This window comes from Gavialis gangeticus, unplaced genomic scaffold (genome assembly GCF_001723915.1).
Source record: "Gavialis gangeticus isolate Ggan-Ray unplaced genomic scaffold, GavGan_comp1, whole genome shotgun sequence".
Classification (NCBI taxonomy): domain Eukaryota; kingdom Metazoa; phylum Chordata; order Crocodylia; family Gavialidae; genus Gavialis; species Gavialis gangeticus.
Genome location: NW_017729034.1, coordinates 53,730,355 through 53,745,738, shown reverse-complemented (window position 1 = coordinate 53,745,738; position 15,384 = coordinate 53,730,355). Strand labels below are relative to the sequence as shown.

Below are 15,384 nucleotides of genomic sequence, written 5' to 3'. Positions count from 1 at the left end.
CTCCACAAGTGTTTACTTAGTTTCCCAGGTAGGTTTTATAGCCCATTAACTCAACTCCAGACTGCTTCAACTATGCTGATAGTTGAAGCATAGTTGAAGCAGTACTCTAGGGGCAGCTCACGTATACACATCTCTTCAAATGGTATACGTGAGCTGCGATCACAACTTTGTCTTTAATGTACAGGTACCCTTTGGCTTCTTGTGTTTGTTTTCTGAATTTCCCCACAAAGCTTACTGATGTCGAGTAACTTCCAGGAAGTCCAATTACTTAGAGAAAAACATGTATAATAAAATTCATTTTGCCACCTGCAGCATGATATTCAATATTAGCCAAGGAATGTTAGGGGAAATGTGGCTTATTAGGATAACCACTCTTGTAAAGCCCAGTTAAAATTACTGCTGCAGATTTTCACCGTGTTCATGATTCCTTTGATTTATGAGAAAATGTTTGGCTTTGTTTTTAAATTCAGTTCTGATTCAACTATTGCAAGACGTGAATATCGCGTTGGGCAGTACGTAGTGGACCTAGTTTCATTTGAGCAATTGGTTCTTCCTGTGCTGAGAAATGTGAGTAAAAGCTTCTGAAAAGGAAGTAGTTTTATTTGAAAAGTATTATCAGAAAGTCTGATGGGCTCAAGGTGTTAGCAATTAATAATGGAACATTAGATTTCAAAAGATTTTTTGTTAAGTTGGAAAACTGGGTGCTAGACAATAAAGTGAAAGTCAACAAAGACATGTAAGGAGCTACACATGAAAAAGAAAAACCCAAATACACAAATACAAAATGGGAGAGACCTTATTAGTCAGTAGCATTGCTGAAGAGAAGGTTGTAGTGGATTACAGACTAAACACAAATTTAAATTGATGATGTGATGCAGTCACAACCCTGCCTTCCCCTGTCCCCACTCCTCTCTGCCTTTCTTTCCCCGCCCTCTTAAATCCACCAAGAAAGAAAAACAAACTGTTATTTTGGACTGCATTAAATGGAATATTGTAAGTCATTGGACATGATAATATCGTTCTACTTGGCCCTAGTTAGGTGTCAGCTAAAGTATTGTGTCCACTTCTTGACTTGATATTTTTAAGAAAGAGAGACGTGGGAGAGGATCCGGATAGTAAAGAAGTTGGTGTGTAAGGTGTTTGAGGAAAGGTTGAGAAAAATAGGTATGTTTAGTTAGGAGGAAAAGAGATTAAGGTGGTCAGGGTAGCAGCTTTCAAATCCTTGAGAAGCTGTCATAAAGAAAAGGCAGAACGACTGTTTTCCCTTTCCACACAAGGCAAGATATGAAGCAGTGGATTGAAACTTCAGGAAAGCAGATTTAGATTAAATCTCAGAGAACACTTCCTAACCAAAGCATAAGACTGGAACATACTGTCCAAAGAAGTTGTAGAATCTCCTTCATTAGAAGCTTGCAAAAAGAGGCTGAACAGGCATTTGTCTGGAATGGTTTAGTAACAGTGCGTTCTGCTTAGTTTTGAAGGGAGGACGGACTAGATGAACCTTGAAGTCCTTCCAGACCTGTAATGTTGGACGACTTGGCAGCAGAGGTTGCCTTTAGAGAATTGCCATCTCAATTTATTTCTGCAGATCCCATCTTCTGCAGAGTTCTGGTAGAAGCATTTCCATAGGTCCCCCAACAGAAAGCTGGCTGCAAAGCCAAAACTTCTTTGTCCCTTGCTGTGATCTACTTGATCAACTTTTCTCCACCTATAAAAGGGGAGAGAATGCTTCCGACAGAAACAATATTTAAAAAAATGTTAAATTACCTTTTTGAAACTACCTGTGGACTTGTTGCATCTTCAGTTGCTGGTAGTTCTACTAACTTGAGAATCATCTACTGCTGCTTAAGGAGCAATCTAGTTGTGTCATTGTGGGAATCTTTATTAGTAAGCATTTCTTGGATCTGGTTTTCATTCTGAGAAGTGCCTGTTCAAAGCATGTTCCACAGAACAAGTGTTGCCATCATCACTAAATGAAAACATTCTGACTACCACCCAGTCATGTACACTGGGGTCTGGATTCACAGTTTTTGTTTCCAGGCTGTGCACATGGTAATGGGAATAATATTTCTTCACTTACAAAAGTTATTGATGGCAAAATTTGTACATCCAGATGTTTGAGAACCCCCATAATGAGAATGATTTAATGCATCCAGTATGTGTTCCCTTGCTTTCTGCACCATCTTTCTCTTCCTTTCCACTTGGGATGGTTGGGTAGTCAATAATGTCCTTACTGAAACTTCTGCCTCCACTTCCACCTTTGCCCCCCTTACCCCAAATTAAACAAGAACAGACCTAATTTTCTTAGTCTTCTAATAAGCCATGGGCAACAGCTGCTGAGATAACTACTAGAAATCCTCAGTGGTTTCTATGTTGCTAAATGGAGAACAGAGTCACTTCCATGGGGCACTAAGAGAACGGAGATAAAAGATGCAGGGAACAAGGCTAAGGTTTTGGTCCTTGCTCTTCAAGGTGTCAGGAGAAGGAACAAAACATTTCAGCAGTGTGTGGATAAGGAGGATGGGGGCAATACAGGGAGCTGGAGGACATAGCAGAAGAGACACTAGTAATACTTTCCTATTGTATAGTAAACGTTCAAAATGTAGAGAAAGACTTTATTATATAAGGACTTAGAATAGTGCAATTACTTAATATAGTAATAAAAGAGTGTAAAATAATTCACTTGTGGGGTTTTTTTTACAAGCATTCAGTAGATCTGTGGGGGGGTGGAGGGGAGAAGAGAGAGAGAGAGAGAATCAGGGGCAGAAAGGGCTCTGAGAAGTGAGAAAGGGCCTGGTTTTGCTTTCATTTAATCAGTAATAACATTCTCAATGATTCAGGGGCAACAAGACCATGGCTATGGGTGGTACAAAGTGGGGGAAGAATAGAGTGAAAGGGAAGGATAGTAGCGAACAGGAATAAGAATAGACCAAAAGTAAGGGTAGGGGAAGCAAAGTAGAAATGTAAGGAGAGGGTTTTTTTGTGGATGAGCATGGATGGATTGAAGACTAAGTATACTAATCTTGGAGCACGAGTAATTAATCCACAGATGTCTCATTAATATTTTTGTGGTGCTTTATTGATATTTCTATAGGAAGCAACATATAGCAGATAGTCTTTTTTTTTTACTGGAGAGTGTAGAAATAACAAAATATACAAGATCATTAGTGTTCTCAGTGTCACGTGGCTCCAGCACAGTTTACTGAAAAATATTAAGACACCAGTTATTTTCATCATAGAATCATAGGGCTGGAAGGCCTCAGGGGTCGTCAGGTCTAACTCTCAACGTGAATGCCACTCCTAGATCATCCCTGACCAATGTTTACTCAACCTCTTCTTGAAATTGTTTAGTAAGAGATACTACAACTTCCTTGGACAGTCTCTTCCACTGCCTCACTGCTATAACAGTAACAAAATTCTTCCTGATATACAATCTAAATCTACTTTATTGCTAGAGCTCTAAGATTTGAAGCTATTGTTTCATATCCTGCTCTCCACATCAAGGGAGAAAAGTGGTTCTCCATCTTTTTTATGGCAGCCTTTAAGATATTTGAAGACTGTTACCAGGTCCCTCCCTAATCGTCTTTTTTGCAAGCTGTATATGCCTAGTTCCCTCAACTTTTCCTTATGGGCTTGCCTTCCAGATCCTTTATCATTTTTGTCATGTGCCTGTGGATCCTCTCTAATTTCTCCATCCTTTTTAAAGTGTGGAGCCCACAACTGCCCGCAGTATTCTAGGGGCATAAACAGATGTCACTTTTGTGCCACCATTAAATTTTTTTATGGCAGCACAAAGGCCATGCAGACACATTGTGCCCCTTGTTACCCCACAAGTGCCCAAAATTTGTGGCTGTGACAGGGGCACAAAATACTACGTGTTTTGCAGCTGATGTCTGTTTTGCTTTAAGACAGTAGCCCAGAGCTTCCCATACTCTCCAGCTGCCCCTGAAGCCCAAGGAGTTCCTGCTTGGGTTCCCCTATTTGGAATTTCCTGGGGCCATACAGGAGTGAGTTTGAGATTCTGGAAACACATCTCTACAAAAGGAAAACCCCAGGTCTCCTTGCAAATAGAGGAGTGCCTGGGGATTCCTTTGTCTGCATAGGGGTGCCCTGAGTGTTGTCCCACAGGACCCTGTGGGACAGTGCGTGTTTTTTCACCCAGTAAAGTGGGATCAGCTGTACAAGGACACATTCTGGCACAGCTGATCCCTCTTCATTTGGCAGTGTCTGTTTATACCCTAGCTAAAGCCTCACCGGTTCTAAGTAGTGGCACTATCTTACACACAATACTCTTGCTGATCTAGCAGTTGTACCAGAACAGCTGATACATGCTCCAAAGCAGCAAGTCCTCCTTGCCTTTTAAAATAGTTAAAGGTATATCTATCCACAGCTTTACTCTTCAAGGGACATCTCCCATTCAGATGGGGAAAGTGTGGATGCTAGAGTGTGTTCTGTTTGGAGCTCTGTAAACCTCACTTAAAGGGGCAGGGGATTCTGTACAAGAGTGAAAATTCAGTTTCTTAGTACTTGATCTAATGACAGGCATTAGCTTTTCAGCTCACTGATCTCTGAAAGGGTTTTAGATAAAACAGCTGTCCAGTAGGGACTCAGTTTTGAAAGGTTTTGGGAGCACGTTATGCATTTCTTCCATTTTCTTTAGAACTTCTATTTCACAAGGGAAAATGTTTAAATTGGTTTCTTATTCAGTTATGTAGTTAGTTGGTATATGCACTTATTTATAGATTAACTGTGAAGATTTTGACTTGGGTCAGTTGGCCCCTAACAAACACAAATAGTGGAATTTGATTTTTTTTTTTTAATTTAATTTCCTCAGAAGAGAGTGGTGAACTTGTATTCTTATCTATAGTATAACCTTTCAATTAACCCTAGCTTTTGTGTGTTGTCCCCATTTCCTTATACATATTGGCCTCTTGTTCCGTCATACTGAGTCACATCTTTCTTGATACAGTATCCACTTCATACAAAACAAACACAACTGTACTTATTTTAATGTGTACATCCTGTAATGCAAAGGAATATATCATAAGATTTGTTAAAAAATGGAGTTTAAAGAAGGAAAGATGATTTTGCTGGTATGGGGAAGGGGAGACAGATTGGAAGTGGCCCAGTTGAGTAACTGGATAACTATTGCAGGGATTAATTTTTAAAGAGGGTTAGTTATCTTGAAGGGGCAAAATGTCAGATTTAACCTCCTTCACATATGTGTGCTAAGTGGTAGCAGCTGTTGAGACCTTGCAGGTCAGTTTTCCTTGGAGGACAAATCATCTGTGCACAGCCTGAGTACTTTCTTACCATAGCTGGTTGTTTATCTTCATTCTCAGAGGTGGATAAAAGGAATACAGCCATTCTCCTCTTTCTAAAAAAACTTAGTTTAGACATCAATGACTTGGTCATAAGGAGCAACCTTTCACTGAGAATAGATTCTTGCTTTGGGAGATAAGGGCAGTGAGCAAATTCTCTTGCTTATCACAACTTCCTCACCTACATCACATCACAAAATTAACCACCGGACAGTATTTCTTTGGAACCTCTGCACTGATCCCAAGATAAGTAACATATAAAGCTGTATCTAACAGAGCAGTCTGGTGATTTTTTCTGCCATAATAATGCAAGACTTAACGAGGGACAATAAATGTTCTGCCACCCCTTCCTTATTCTGTATCCTGTTGCTTTGCTAGGTTACAGGCTGGCTGACTGCTGGTATTCTTTGTGACTGGATGACTTCTGTGGCATCAATTTCCAGCAACAATTTTTTTTTCTAGAAATGTTACTCCTGAGCTAGCTTATTCTACCTCCTTTTCTGTCACAGCAAATGGCAACAGTTGTTTCAGTGCTGATGCAAAACTTTCTTGTTTTTAATCTCTTGTGTATTTTCTCTTTAGGTTAATCTTGACAGTGGCACGGGGAAAAAAGTTTGTGTAATAGATGAGATTGGTAAAATGGAACTCTTCAGTCAGTCTTTTATTCAAGCCGTTCGTCAAACTCTCGTCGGTTCAGGGACTGTGATACTCGGGACCATACCAATACCTAAAGGCAAGCCACTGGGACTTGTGGAAGAAATACGAAGTAGGAAGGATGTTAAGGTATTCAGTGTAAGTAATCTTAAACATCTTTTAAGGAGCCTTTTACTTCTGGGTTGCCATTTTGCATGTGGCTTTGTTTTAATGATCAGTCATTGCTACAAATGAATGATGTTTCTGTACCATTATGGTGGGGATTAAGAGCACGTTGGGCTTAGTTGTAGCTGTCATGGTTTCCCTAGAAGGGTAGGTATAGGGGACTTGGTGAGAAAGTAGCAGCATAGTCTCCCATTACCAGTTAATGACTGTTGGAAAGCCCATTTGAAGTGAATCCAGTAGCATCCATTTAGTTCTTAAAAGGCAGGTGTTCATAGTACCAGAAAAAAAATCACATAATGTGTATGGTCTCTTGTCATAGAAATTAGGTACAGTACTGCATGTGGTTGTAGGAATAACACTGTTATTGTTTCACAGAGTATGAGGGTTGTAGATCATAATTTTTATGTAGCACTCATAATGTTTAAGGGGTCAAGTTTTTTAACTCCAATTTAGTCTTTGTAAATTGGTCTTTATTACTAGTGATGATGATATGTGACAAATAAAGCACCTCGCTAAGTTATCTGAGTTCAAAAGGAGGTTTGCAAGACTGTTAATTAGAGGGGAAACACTTCCTCTAAACCTTGTAAGTGGAGCATATATTTTTTTGAATCACCGAGTTAGCATACTGAGCTCCATATACAATTTTTGCAGATGTAGTTCTCTGCGCAGAACTGTGCTTTAAAACCCTAGTGATCGACTTTTCAAATCTTTATCCTATCAGTTATGTAGTCTGTTCTTAGATATCTGTTCAAGCAACCTAAACTGTATTAGATGCTTTATAAAATGAGTAAAAACATTGGTCCCTGCCCTATAATGGGTATCTTCTGTTTTCAGTAAGTAGTAAACAGTCATATTTTGTAGGCAGAACCATGTGCTTGCTCTTCTGAACTGCAAAAACTAGATAATTGTGACTTGTGCATCTTTTTTTTCTGACAAGTGGAGAGAAGGTTTTCATGCAGTATATACTGTATATATTCGTTATGTAAAATATGGTAAGAGTCCTTACTATGTTTTGTGTGGTGAAGAGTGAATGGATGGTGAAGGAAAGAACTCACTATTTTGACAGTGTTTTTTTGTGTTTTAATGATCTTATTCATAATTTGCTGTTTGAAGCACATAATGAAAAGTCACTTACTATGCAATTCAGTTCTCCTTTCCTGCCAAGGATTCACTTATGCTGTTAAGTGCTACCTTGTGTGAAATTGTACCAGTGGGATTGGATGTTCCCCTCCCTCCTCCGTAGCAGTATTACAGTGTCATTCTGATTAAGTGATGTCAGTGTGGTCCAGAGCATTAATCATCTGTGCCCTGTATCTGCAACAAGATTTGAGAGTTACGGATCAGCATCTTCATACCCTAATATTTTTTTCTTAAGCTGCTTAGTTTGGCTGATGGCTTATTATTTGGTTATTTTTTAAACCCAGAAAAGCCAACATTGTTTTTCAATAACAGGCTACACCTTCCTCAGTGAATGTCACCTGTGCACCTTCCAACTAGGTCTTAGCAGATTTGTAGAGCCAGGTGGATGAAAGACATAAGCACCTAGGCATTCTGGCTCCTTTGTTAGGTATATGGGGGGTACCTTGGCATCTAGGCATCTTTGTACGTGGTATGGAGAGATTATGTACTTCAAATGGGATCCACAACATACCAGCATACCAGGCATGGAGCTACCGAGACCTAGACAATTGGAACACTAAGAGCTGAGCAAGTCTTGCCTTCCTGTTTATTGGGAGCCTTATCTAGGACTGAAGGGAGGCACCTCCATCCAGTTGGAACCCTGCCCTAAAACTAGCCCCGCGGAGTCATTCTGTAGGAGACCTGAGCAAGTCTTGCTCATTACTTCTGAAGTGTCCACCACCCACTGACAGCACAAGATGGTTTACCCTCACTCCCCATTTCATTTTAACTTTTCTTGTCCCAGGCCCAGTATTATAAATGGTGTGTAAAGGCCTTGGTTGTGTTTGGAAGCTGGCTTACACCTAATTTTGCTCTATCAAAGCCTTCTGCTGCACCCTCCTAGTGATGTTTTAGTTGTGTTTGATTTAAAAGGAGAGAGAGACAGACAGACCATTGTGGGGTTCAATTTGGAAAATTCTTACAGGAGCACTGTCTAGCAGGGCAATAGAGCTAAGGTGCAAGACCCACTGCATCACAGAAAGTTTTAGGAACCAGAATATAATGGTGGATACACAAAAAAATGAACTCATGATATAAACAGTGCATATTCTTTCACTGATAGTCACTCATCATCATCTTTATGACATGAGGATGAGTGTGTACAAACCAACCAAACATCATCTTCCAGTTAGTAGAAGTGCAAGTGTGTGCACACACGCGCACGCACACACACTGTCAGAAGAATGAAATGCACCTAGCATTAAAGAGGTATATTTCTAACTTACAAATTCAGCCCTCTGAAACCTGACCTTTTTCTGAGCCACAGAATTTCCCTGGCTACCAAAAAGAACATTTCTCCCGTTTCAGTTTTCATCTGTCCTTCCCCCATCCCTTTCTGTCACAACTTTTTTTTTTTTTTTTGGTAACAAAACACTTCTTTTCCTCACTTAGGCTCTTGATATAGCTGTGTTGCATTTGGTTCGTAGCATCTAGTAACTACATGTCAAGTCCTATTTGTATTGAGCCTAGTAAACTCTGAGGTACTAGACACAAAATCAATAAAGTCAAATGTCCAAGTTGTTCCTGATCCATCTGTGTCAGTTTATTTTGACAAAAGCATTGAGAAATATGGATTTATTACTCCTGTTCTCTTCCTACACTCAGGAAAAAAAGGTTCCAGTTAAACAGATTTTGCAAGACTATCTTTCCTTAAATAAATAAATACATATTTCCACTTGACTAACTTCATATTATTCGTGCATGTGTGGAAGCCTGGTTGTTTTCTCCATCTTACCTAAATGCGTTATTGTAATAGTGATGTCCACACACTTATGGTTTTCCGACTAAAAACATATACTCATTTCTAACTTCTACTGTAGGCATTATTGGGTGGTCGTGTTTTTGTCTTGCCAAGTTTGTCTAGAAAAGTAAGCCTGCAACTTTGAACCATAACAACCTCTTGACCCGAGTAACTGAACAGAACATATGACTAAAACAGTTTTTGCAAAATAGTATGACAAATTTCCTAATCTTTTCAATCTGCTGTTTGATATTCTTGCTGCATGGTATACTTTAAAGCTTTAGTTGAGTAGGAATGTGTATATACTTTGAGACAATGGAAAGCAGTGGCATTGACGTTCATCATGTTACCTGAAATACTTCCTGTGGGATCTAGAATCCGACGCCCTTGTGTTTTCTGTACTTTGAAGTCCCAAGGTGCCTTTTTCAGTAATTTTTGGTTGGAATACTCCTAAAATGGTGGTTCTCAACCTTCTTAGACCCAAGGCACCACTCAGAAAATGTCAGCTCTGGGTTTTCCCTTGGTTTTCTTGACTACAGAAAAGTAATCAAGCAGTTCTGCTGCAGCAAAACAGTCAGAAAGTCCACAACAGGTCAGCATAATTTTAACACTCTGGATTCCTATTTGAAATCTCTGGGTTCATCTTGTGAATCATGTTTGCACACCTAACAGTGCTGACATTGCATAGCACCCCTGAAAGGACCTCAAAGCACCCTAGGGTGCCTTTGCACCTTGGTGGAAAGTCATTGTCCTAGAACATTGGTCAATAGTACAATTAAAATGCCCTTCTTCTGATATATATACAAACAGATGCTGCTATATTTGGGGTCAGATTTCAAGCTGGACCTGTAATGGTATTGAGGCATAACAGGAATATCCAGATTTAATATGTAAATTGGTGTGTGTTAGTAGGAATATAAAACCTCAGGCTTCAGTTCTGAAGCCAGTCTCTTAGAGACCTTTATGGAGGGCAGTATATCAAACATCTGCCAAGTTGCCCCTTGTTGTGAAGCACCTTGTGTAGGATAAATTACCCCACATAAACTCCATGCTACAGCAACAGCTGTACAGTATTAGGTGCAAGACATGGGAAGATATAGTACCATTCTACTTGGTGCTGGTTAGGCCTTATTTGTGGTATTGTGTGTGGTTCTGAGCTCCATATGTTAAGAAGGATGTGGAGAAATTAAAGAGGATTCAGAGGCAGGTGGCAAACATGTTAAAGAGTTTGGAAGGCAAGGAAACATTGAAAGAAGTAGACAAGTTTAGCTTGTAGAAAAGGCAATTAGGGAGGGACATGGTAGCAAGTCTTCAAATATCTGAAAGGCTGCTATAAAGAAGAGGGGAGAATAACTTTTTTCCCTTGATGCAGAGGGCAAGATGCAAAACCACGGCATTAACTTGCAGTAAAATATGTTTAAGTTAGACACCAAGAATAAATCCCTTACTATTAGAACAGTGAGGCATTAGAATGAACTGCCCAGAAAAGCTGCAAAATCTACTTCTTTAGAGGTTTTCCATCAGAGGTTAGATAAGCATTTGACGTGGATGATTTAGGAGTAGCATTTAGGCCAGGGTTTGGATCAGATGACCATTAAGGTCCCTTCCAACCTTATTCTGTATATGACTAAAATGGTAAAGGTGTCTGAGGTAAGGCAGTTCCTGTATGCTTTCACTATTCTACAATCATTGCTGTGGCTACAGTGTGTATATGCCCTCTAAGAAGCAACATACTGCACTAGATGGATCTTGGGACTGATTCAGAAAGGCAGTTCCTACATAAAATAGGTGAAATCCTAGCCCCCACTGGCATAATTCCCACTGACTTGGTTTATTTCAGGTGTAAACACTTCATGTGCACAAGTTACAGCTTGCACCCGCAAAACACAACAATTATACAGCCACTAATATTGAGCAGATGTGCTGATATTTGCATTTATCAAAGGGACCTGACCTTTCCATGGAATTGCCTTTTCTTTTTTTTTTTTCTCCCAAGTATCTTGGGAAACTTGGATATCTTCGCTTCAGTGCAGTATTAAAATAGATGCCTACAAGAGAACCTTTTTCATTTTTTACTGAAGAAGTGTCTGCAAAAACTAAATTTGACATCCCATTAAAATATAATCCTATCAGATACTGAATGCAGGAAAACTAGTACTATGTAGTATGTGAGTGGTATAAGGTATTTGGAAAGGGTTTCTCATTACCAGAAAAGGAAGTGGTGGCTCTTTGTAAGATTCCTGTCAGTCAATCACAATTGAATAAAATTACAAAATACCAGTGGTAATAAATCAAAGAAAGTACCAAATATACAAGAGCTAATGTCAGTCTATGGGGATAGATTGTTTGCTCTAGATAGTGAGGGGAAGCAGCTAATATGGAGGTGCATGTTTGATTTGACTGGTGGGGGGGGACCTTGAGTGAGATGGAGGCTATTAGTCATCAAATCATGTTAGTTTTTATTTCTCTTTCTCTAGGTTACTAAGGAAAATAGAGACCGCCTTTTGGAGGATATTGTGACAACCGTTCAGAATTGCAGAAAATGAAGACAACTTTCTTTTTTTGTAAGAAAAATAAGTTCATATTTTAGTTTATAGCAGGAAAGCGCAGGCCTGCTCCTGCACCAAGGCACTACAGTCTTCATTGTGAGCAGGATAGTACTCAAGTGAAAAATAAGTTGGTGGGGCCCCATATTTGTCACTTTCTTATAAATAAAAGAAAAAACTACAACTTGCCAGGATTCTCTGTCACACGGACATGCACCCTGCTCCACAACCTCCCCCTGCCACAGTGCCTCATCCTGGGGTTTGAAACCAACTGGTTACAGTTATGCATATCCAATAACTATCAAAGTCAATTGAAGTACTGATTTAGGCCGTGGTTTTGCAAAACATAGTGCATAGATGGCCAGCTGTGCCCAGAGGCAAATTAAAATAATTGGGGCTATTTTATAGACCAAATACTCCTCTTCTATACCACACGTTGCAGAATTAGTGCTTGGTATCTGCAGAGCAGGATAGACTCTTGTCTGAACTACATTACTCTCTATATGTATTATCATCACCTCCAAAATGACCTAGTTTAGGCATGCTATTTAAACATGCCTTCATGACCTTTCCAATGAGCTTTGGCTGGTCAGTATTACAGCCCAATACAGAAAGTATAGAGCAGGTAAGCTGAGTTCAATCTTGAATCAGAGATAAAGCACTGTGTAGCTTGATGATGGCATCTTTATAGAAAAGGCCCACTTTAAATCATTTAACTGCTGCCTGAGGGGTGCATTGCCTGTTCTATATTTCTTTAGCAAATTTTGTGACAGCAGGGAAAAATAAGACAATACTTTAGTACCCTGGCTTCCTTGGCAGATGCTTTTATTCCATGAAATATTTAAAATATAAGTTCAAATCTAATGCTACATTTGACTATTCAAGTTGAACAATTCATTAAGGGTTTATTGATGCCTAATGATTTCTGTTTATTTCCTTTTTCAATCCTGTGCGTAGTTTTTGGTTAATGATGAAATAAGACATGATTGAGAGTATTAGATGACATATATCCCCAGGAGGTTTGTAAATGTGTTCAGGAAAAAGAAGTGTTTACCACTTAATCAGTTTTGCATGTCATGAAAACTTAATTCCCAGCCAGGTGCAGACTTGTTCTCTCATGATACAAAGCATTCTCTGGCTTTAAAAATTGTTAAGAATCTAGCTTTCCTTATTCCTGGATTTCTTATGTACATGGCAACAAATGTTTAAGTGAACACATTGGTTTAAAGGCATGTGAAAACTTGTGTTGTAGTCGCTCAGTCATTTATTCCCACACCATTATGCTCCAACAGCAGAAGTTCTACATACACTGCCAGATGGTGACAGGCCTTTTCACAGATGCACAGTAGGCTGTGGGTAGCCTGTAAAGAACTCCTTACTCTCTCTCATTCACGGTATGAGTACCTGTTAGAAACACTACCTGGCTATGGACCACTGGACAACATCATACCAGAGTTGAGAGGGAACCATAGGACCATTCCTTCTCTGATTCACTTAATAAGCAGTACTGGCTGAGTCAGTTTAGAAGAAAGTATAACTGTCACTGAGGTCCCTGTGGGCTGTGCTGCAGTAGGCTAATCCAGGGGGTGGGCAAAATATGGCCCAGGGGCTGGATCTGGCTCACCAGGGGATTCTGTTCGGCCTGCAGCAGGTCCCTCGGCTCTGCCCAGCCCAGGTGCTGGTGGCAGCCTGGGCTGTAGCATGTGTGGCCATTCCCCTGATTCCTGGCAGTCCTTGCAGCGGTATTTCTTCTGGTTGCTGCTTCCAGTGTCTCTGCCACCACCAGCCCCAGCCCCAGTGTCTGAGTACCCTGGCCCATTTGCCTTGCACCCCCCACCAGGGGCTCTGGACAGAGCGGGGAGACAGGATCTTGAAGACCAGCCTGGGACCCCTGTGGCAGGGTGTACTTTGCTGGGTGGATAGGATGGGCCCTTGGGCAGGTGGGGAACAGCATCCAGGAGCAGGATGGGCAGGCAGGGCCAGTGCCAGGGCCTGGATTACAGGGTGGTGACAGGCAGGGCCAGGGCTCAGGGCAGAGCCCCAATCCACTACCTGCCTGCAGAACTGGCACCCATTGCAGGGCCATAGAGCAGATCACGGCTCTGCCCCGGGACCTGGTCTCATGTTGTCACGGTCCTGTCTGCCTGTCCCACGCACAGACACTACTCCATGCCTACCTCTTGCCCACCCCATCCGCCTGATCAAGCGTGCCTTGCCCATGGGGGTTCCGGCTGATCTCCATGGAGACCCTGCCCACCTGCTCTGTCTGGCACCCCTGGCACTGGGTGCAGGGCAGCCCCCAAACTCTGGACGCCTATATGTTTGTATAGTAGTTTGTATGATGGATGCCCTACTCCAGGGCTGTCCTACTGGCAGCCCCCAAACCATATATGGCCTGTTAGGGGTTAACATACTGCCTGTGGCCTCCTGCCTGGCTGGTACTCCATCCATAGCTCTTGGAGTGGCACCAGGCAGCTCTCCCTCCCTTTTCTGGCTTCTGGTTCTTGCCCTGCTCCTAGGGTCAGGCTGGTTCTGTGGGAGGGAGTGAGGCTGCCTGTGCTGTACGTGTGGCAGGGGAGGATGCTGGGCTGTGTGCTTGGCAAAGAAGGGGGCCAGGCTGCCTGTGCACCACGTAGCCAGAAGGGGAGCAAATAAATGCTGTGAAAGGAAGCTAGTTGTGTATGCGGCAGGGGAGGGAAGTCAGGGTAGGCCTAGCCACTGTACCATGCACTCCCCAGGTCTGTGGCCTCTGCTGCATGTGGCCCCTGGCTGCCCAGAAGTAGGACAGCCCTAATGGGAAGCTTTGTTCACCGTGACACGCCCCCCCGTCCTGTGTCCTCCGTCCCCCACATAAACCAACGCTGTGTTAAACGCTCTGTGCAGTACAGCAGCCCTCAACATTTTGTTGCATTGTCAGCTGAAGTTAGAAGTTATAATTAGAAAGTTCAGTTGGCTAGTTTTAAAATAGAAGCAGAAAGCATGGGTGTTATTACAGCGGTTTTGAGTCTTTAGAACATGTCCTCAGATGTTTACAGGATAAGGAACAAAGTGGTTAATTTTGCAGGGCCAAAATGCCCTTGAGTGGTAAGGGCCATCTAAATAATTGTTCTTTCAATGATTAATAATTGCCAAGTGCTTCTTGTTCTCCAGAGCAGTCAGTTGGCATTTGGCAGAACACTGAATAAACTGTAACTGGGCCATTTAGGAACAGCTTTTGTTGAGCACTGAAGTCCATGAGAAAGACTCGTAAGACTTCAAGTACAACTGGGTGCTTAATGAGAAATGACTTCTAAAGAAAAAATAAAATCAAGTCACAGGTTAAGCATAAATGGCTGCTGCAGTTCTGCAGAGTCTGGATAACCTAGTTTGTTTTCTAAGTCCTACTTTGGTCAACAAGACTTTTTCAGTTGCATTTCTGTGAGTGGCTCATAATATCCACTTTGGTGGATATGTTGTCTTGTTATTGAGCACTTGTATGGCGCTTTGCTGATCCTGGCCTCTGGTTTGTAGAATACTGTGCACAAAGAAGAAGCTACCTGGTTAGAAATTAATTCACAAACCCCACCAAGTGGGGTGAGAATTTGCTTAGTAGGCCTGTAGCAGAAAGCCCCCTTTGTACATTTCCCTTCTGGACATTGATATAACAGAAGCCCCTTCTTGCCTGCAACCCCCGCCCCTTCCAACCCCCCTCCCCCATTTTGTGCATTTCTTTTCCGTCTCAGTTTTGGCAGGGTGTGGCAAGGCTCCAAGCAAGCCAGAAAGCTGAAGTGGCTTTCTG

General features: G+C 41.5%; 1 protein-coding gene and 1 long non-coding RNA gene across 2 annotated transcripts in view; one reads left to right on the top strand and one right to left on the bottom strand.

Moving 5' to 3' along the window:
- NTPCR (nucleoside-triphosphatase, cancer-related) overlaps positions 1 to 12,850 on the top strand; it is a 27,833-nt gene extending 14,983 nt beyond the window's left edge. The window contains exons 3-5 of the mRNA XM_019527453.1: positions 471 to 567; positions 5,904 to 6,113; positions 11,538 to 12,850. Coding sequence (XP_019382998.1) covers positions 471 to 567; positions 5,904 to 6,113; positions 11,538 to 11,606 — 376 coding nt within the window. The 3' untranslated portion in view covers positions 11,607 to 12,850. The remainder of the gene's footprint in view (positions 1 to 470; positions 568 to 5,903; positions 6,114 to 11,537) is intronic.
- Positions 12,851 to 15,004: 2,154 nt separating this feature from the next.
- Positions 15,005 to 15,384, bottom strand: part of LOC109304808 — a 5,526-nt gene continuing 5,146 nt past the window's right edge. The window contains exon 2 of the long non-coding RNA XR_002099469.1: positions 15,005 to 15,294. This is a non-coding gene — a long non-coding RNA (uncharacterized LOC109304808). The remainder of the gene's footprint in view (positions 15,295 to 15,384) is intronic.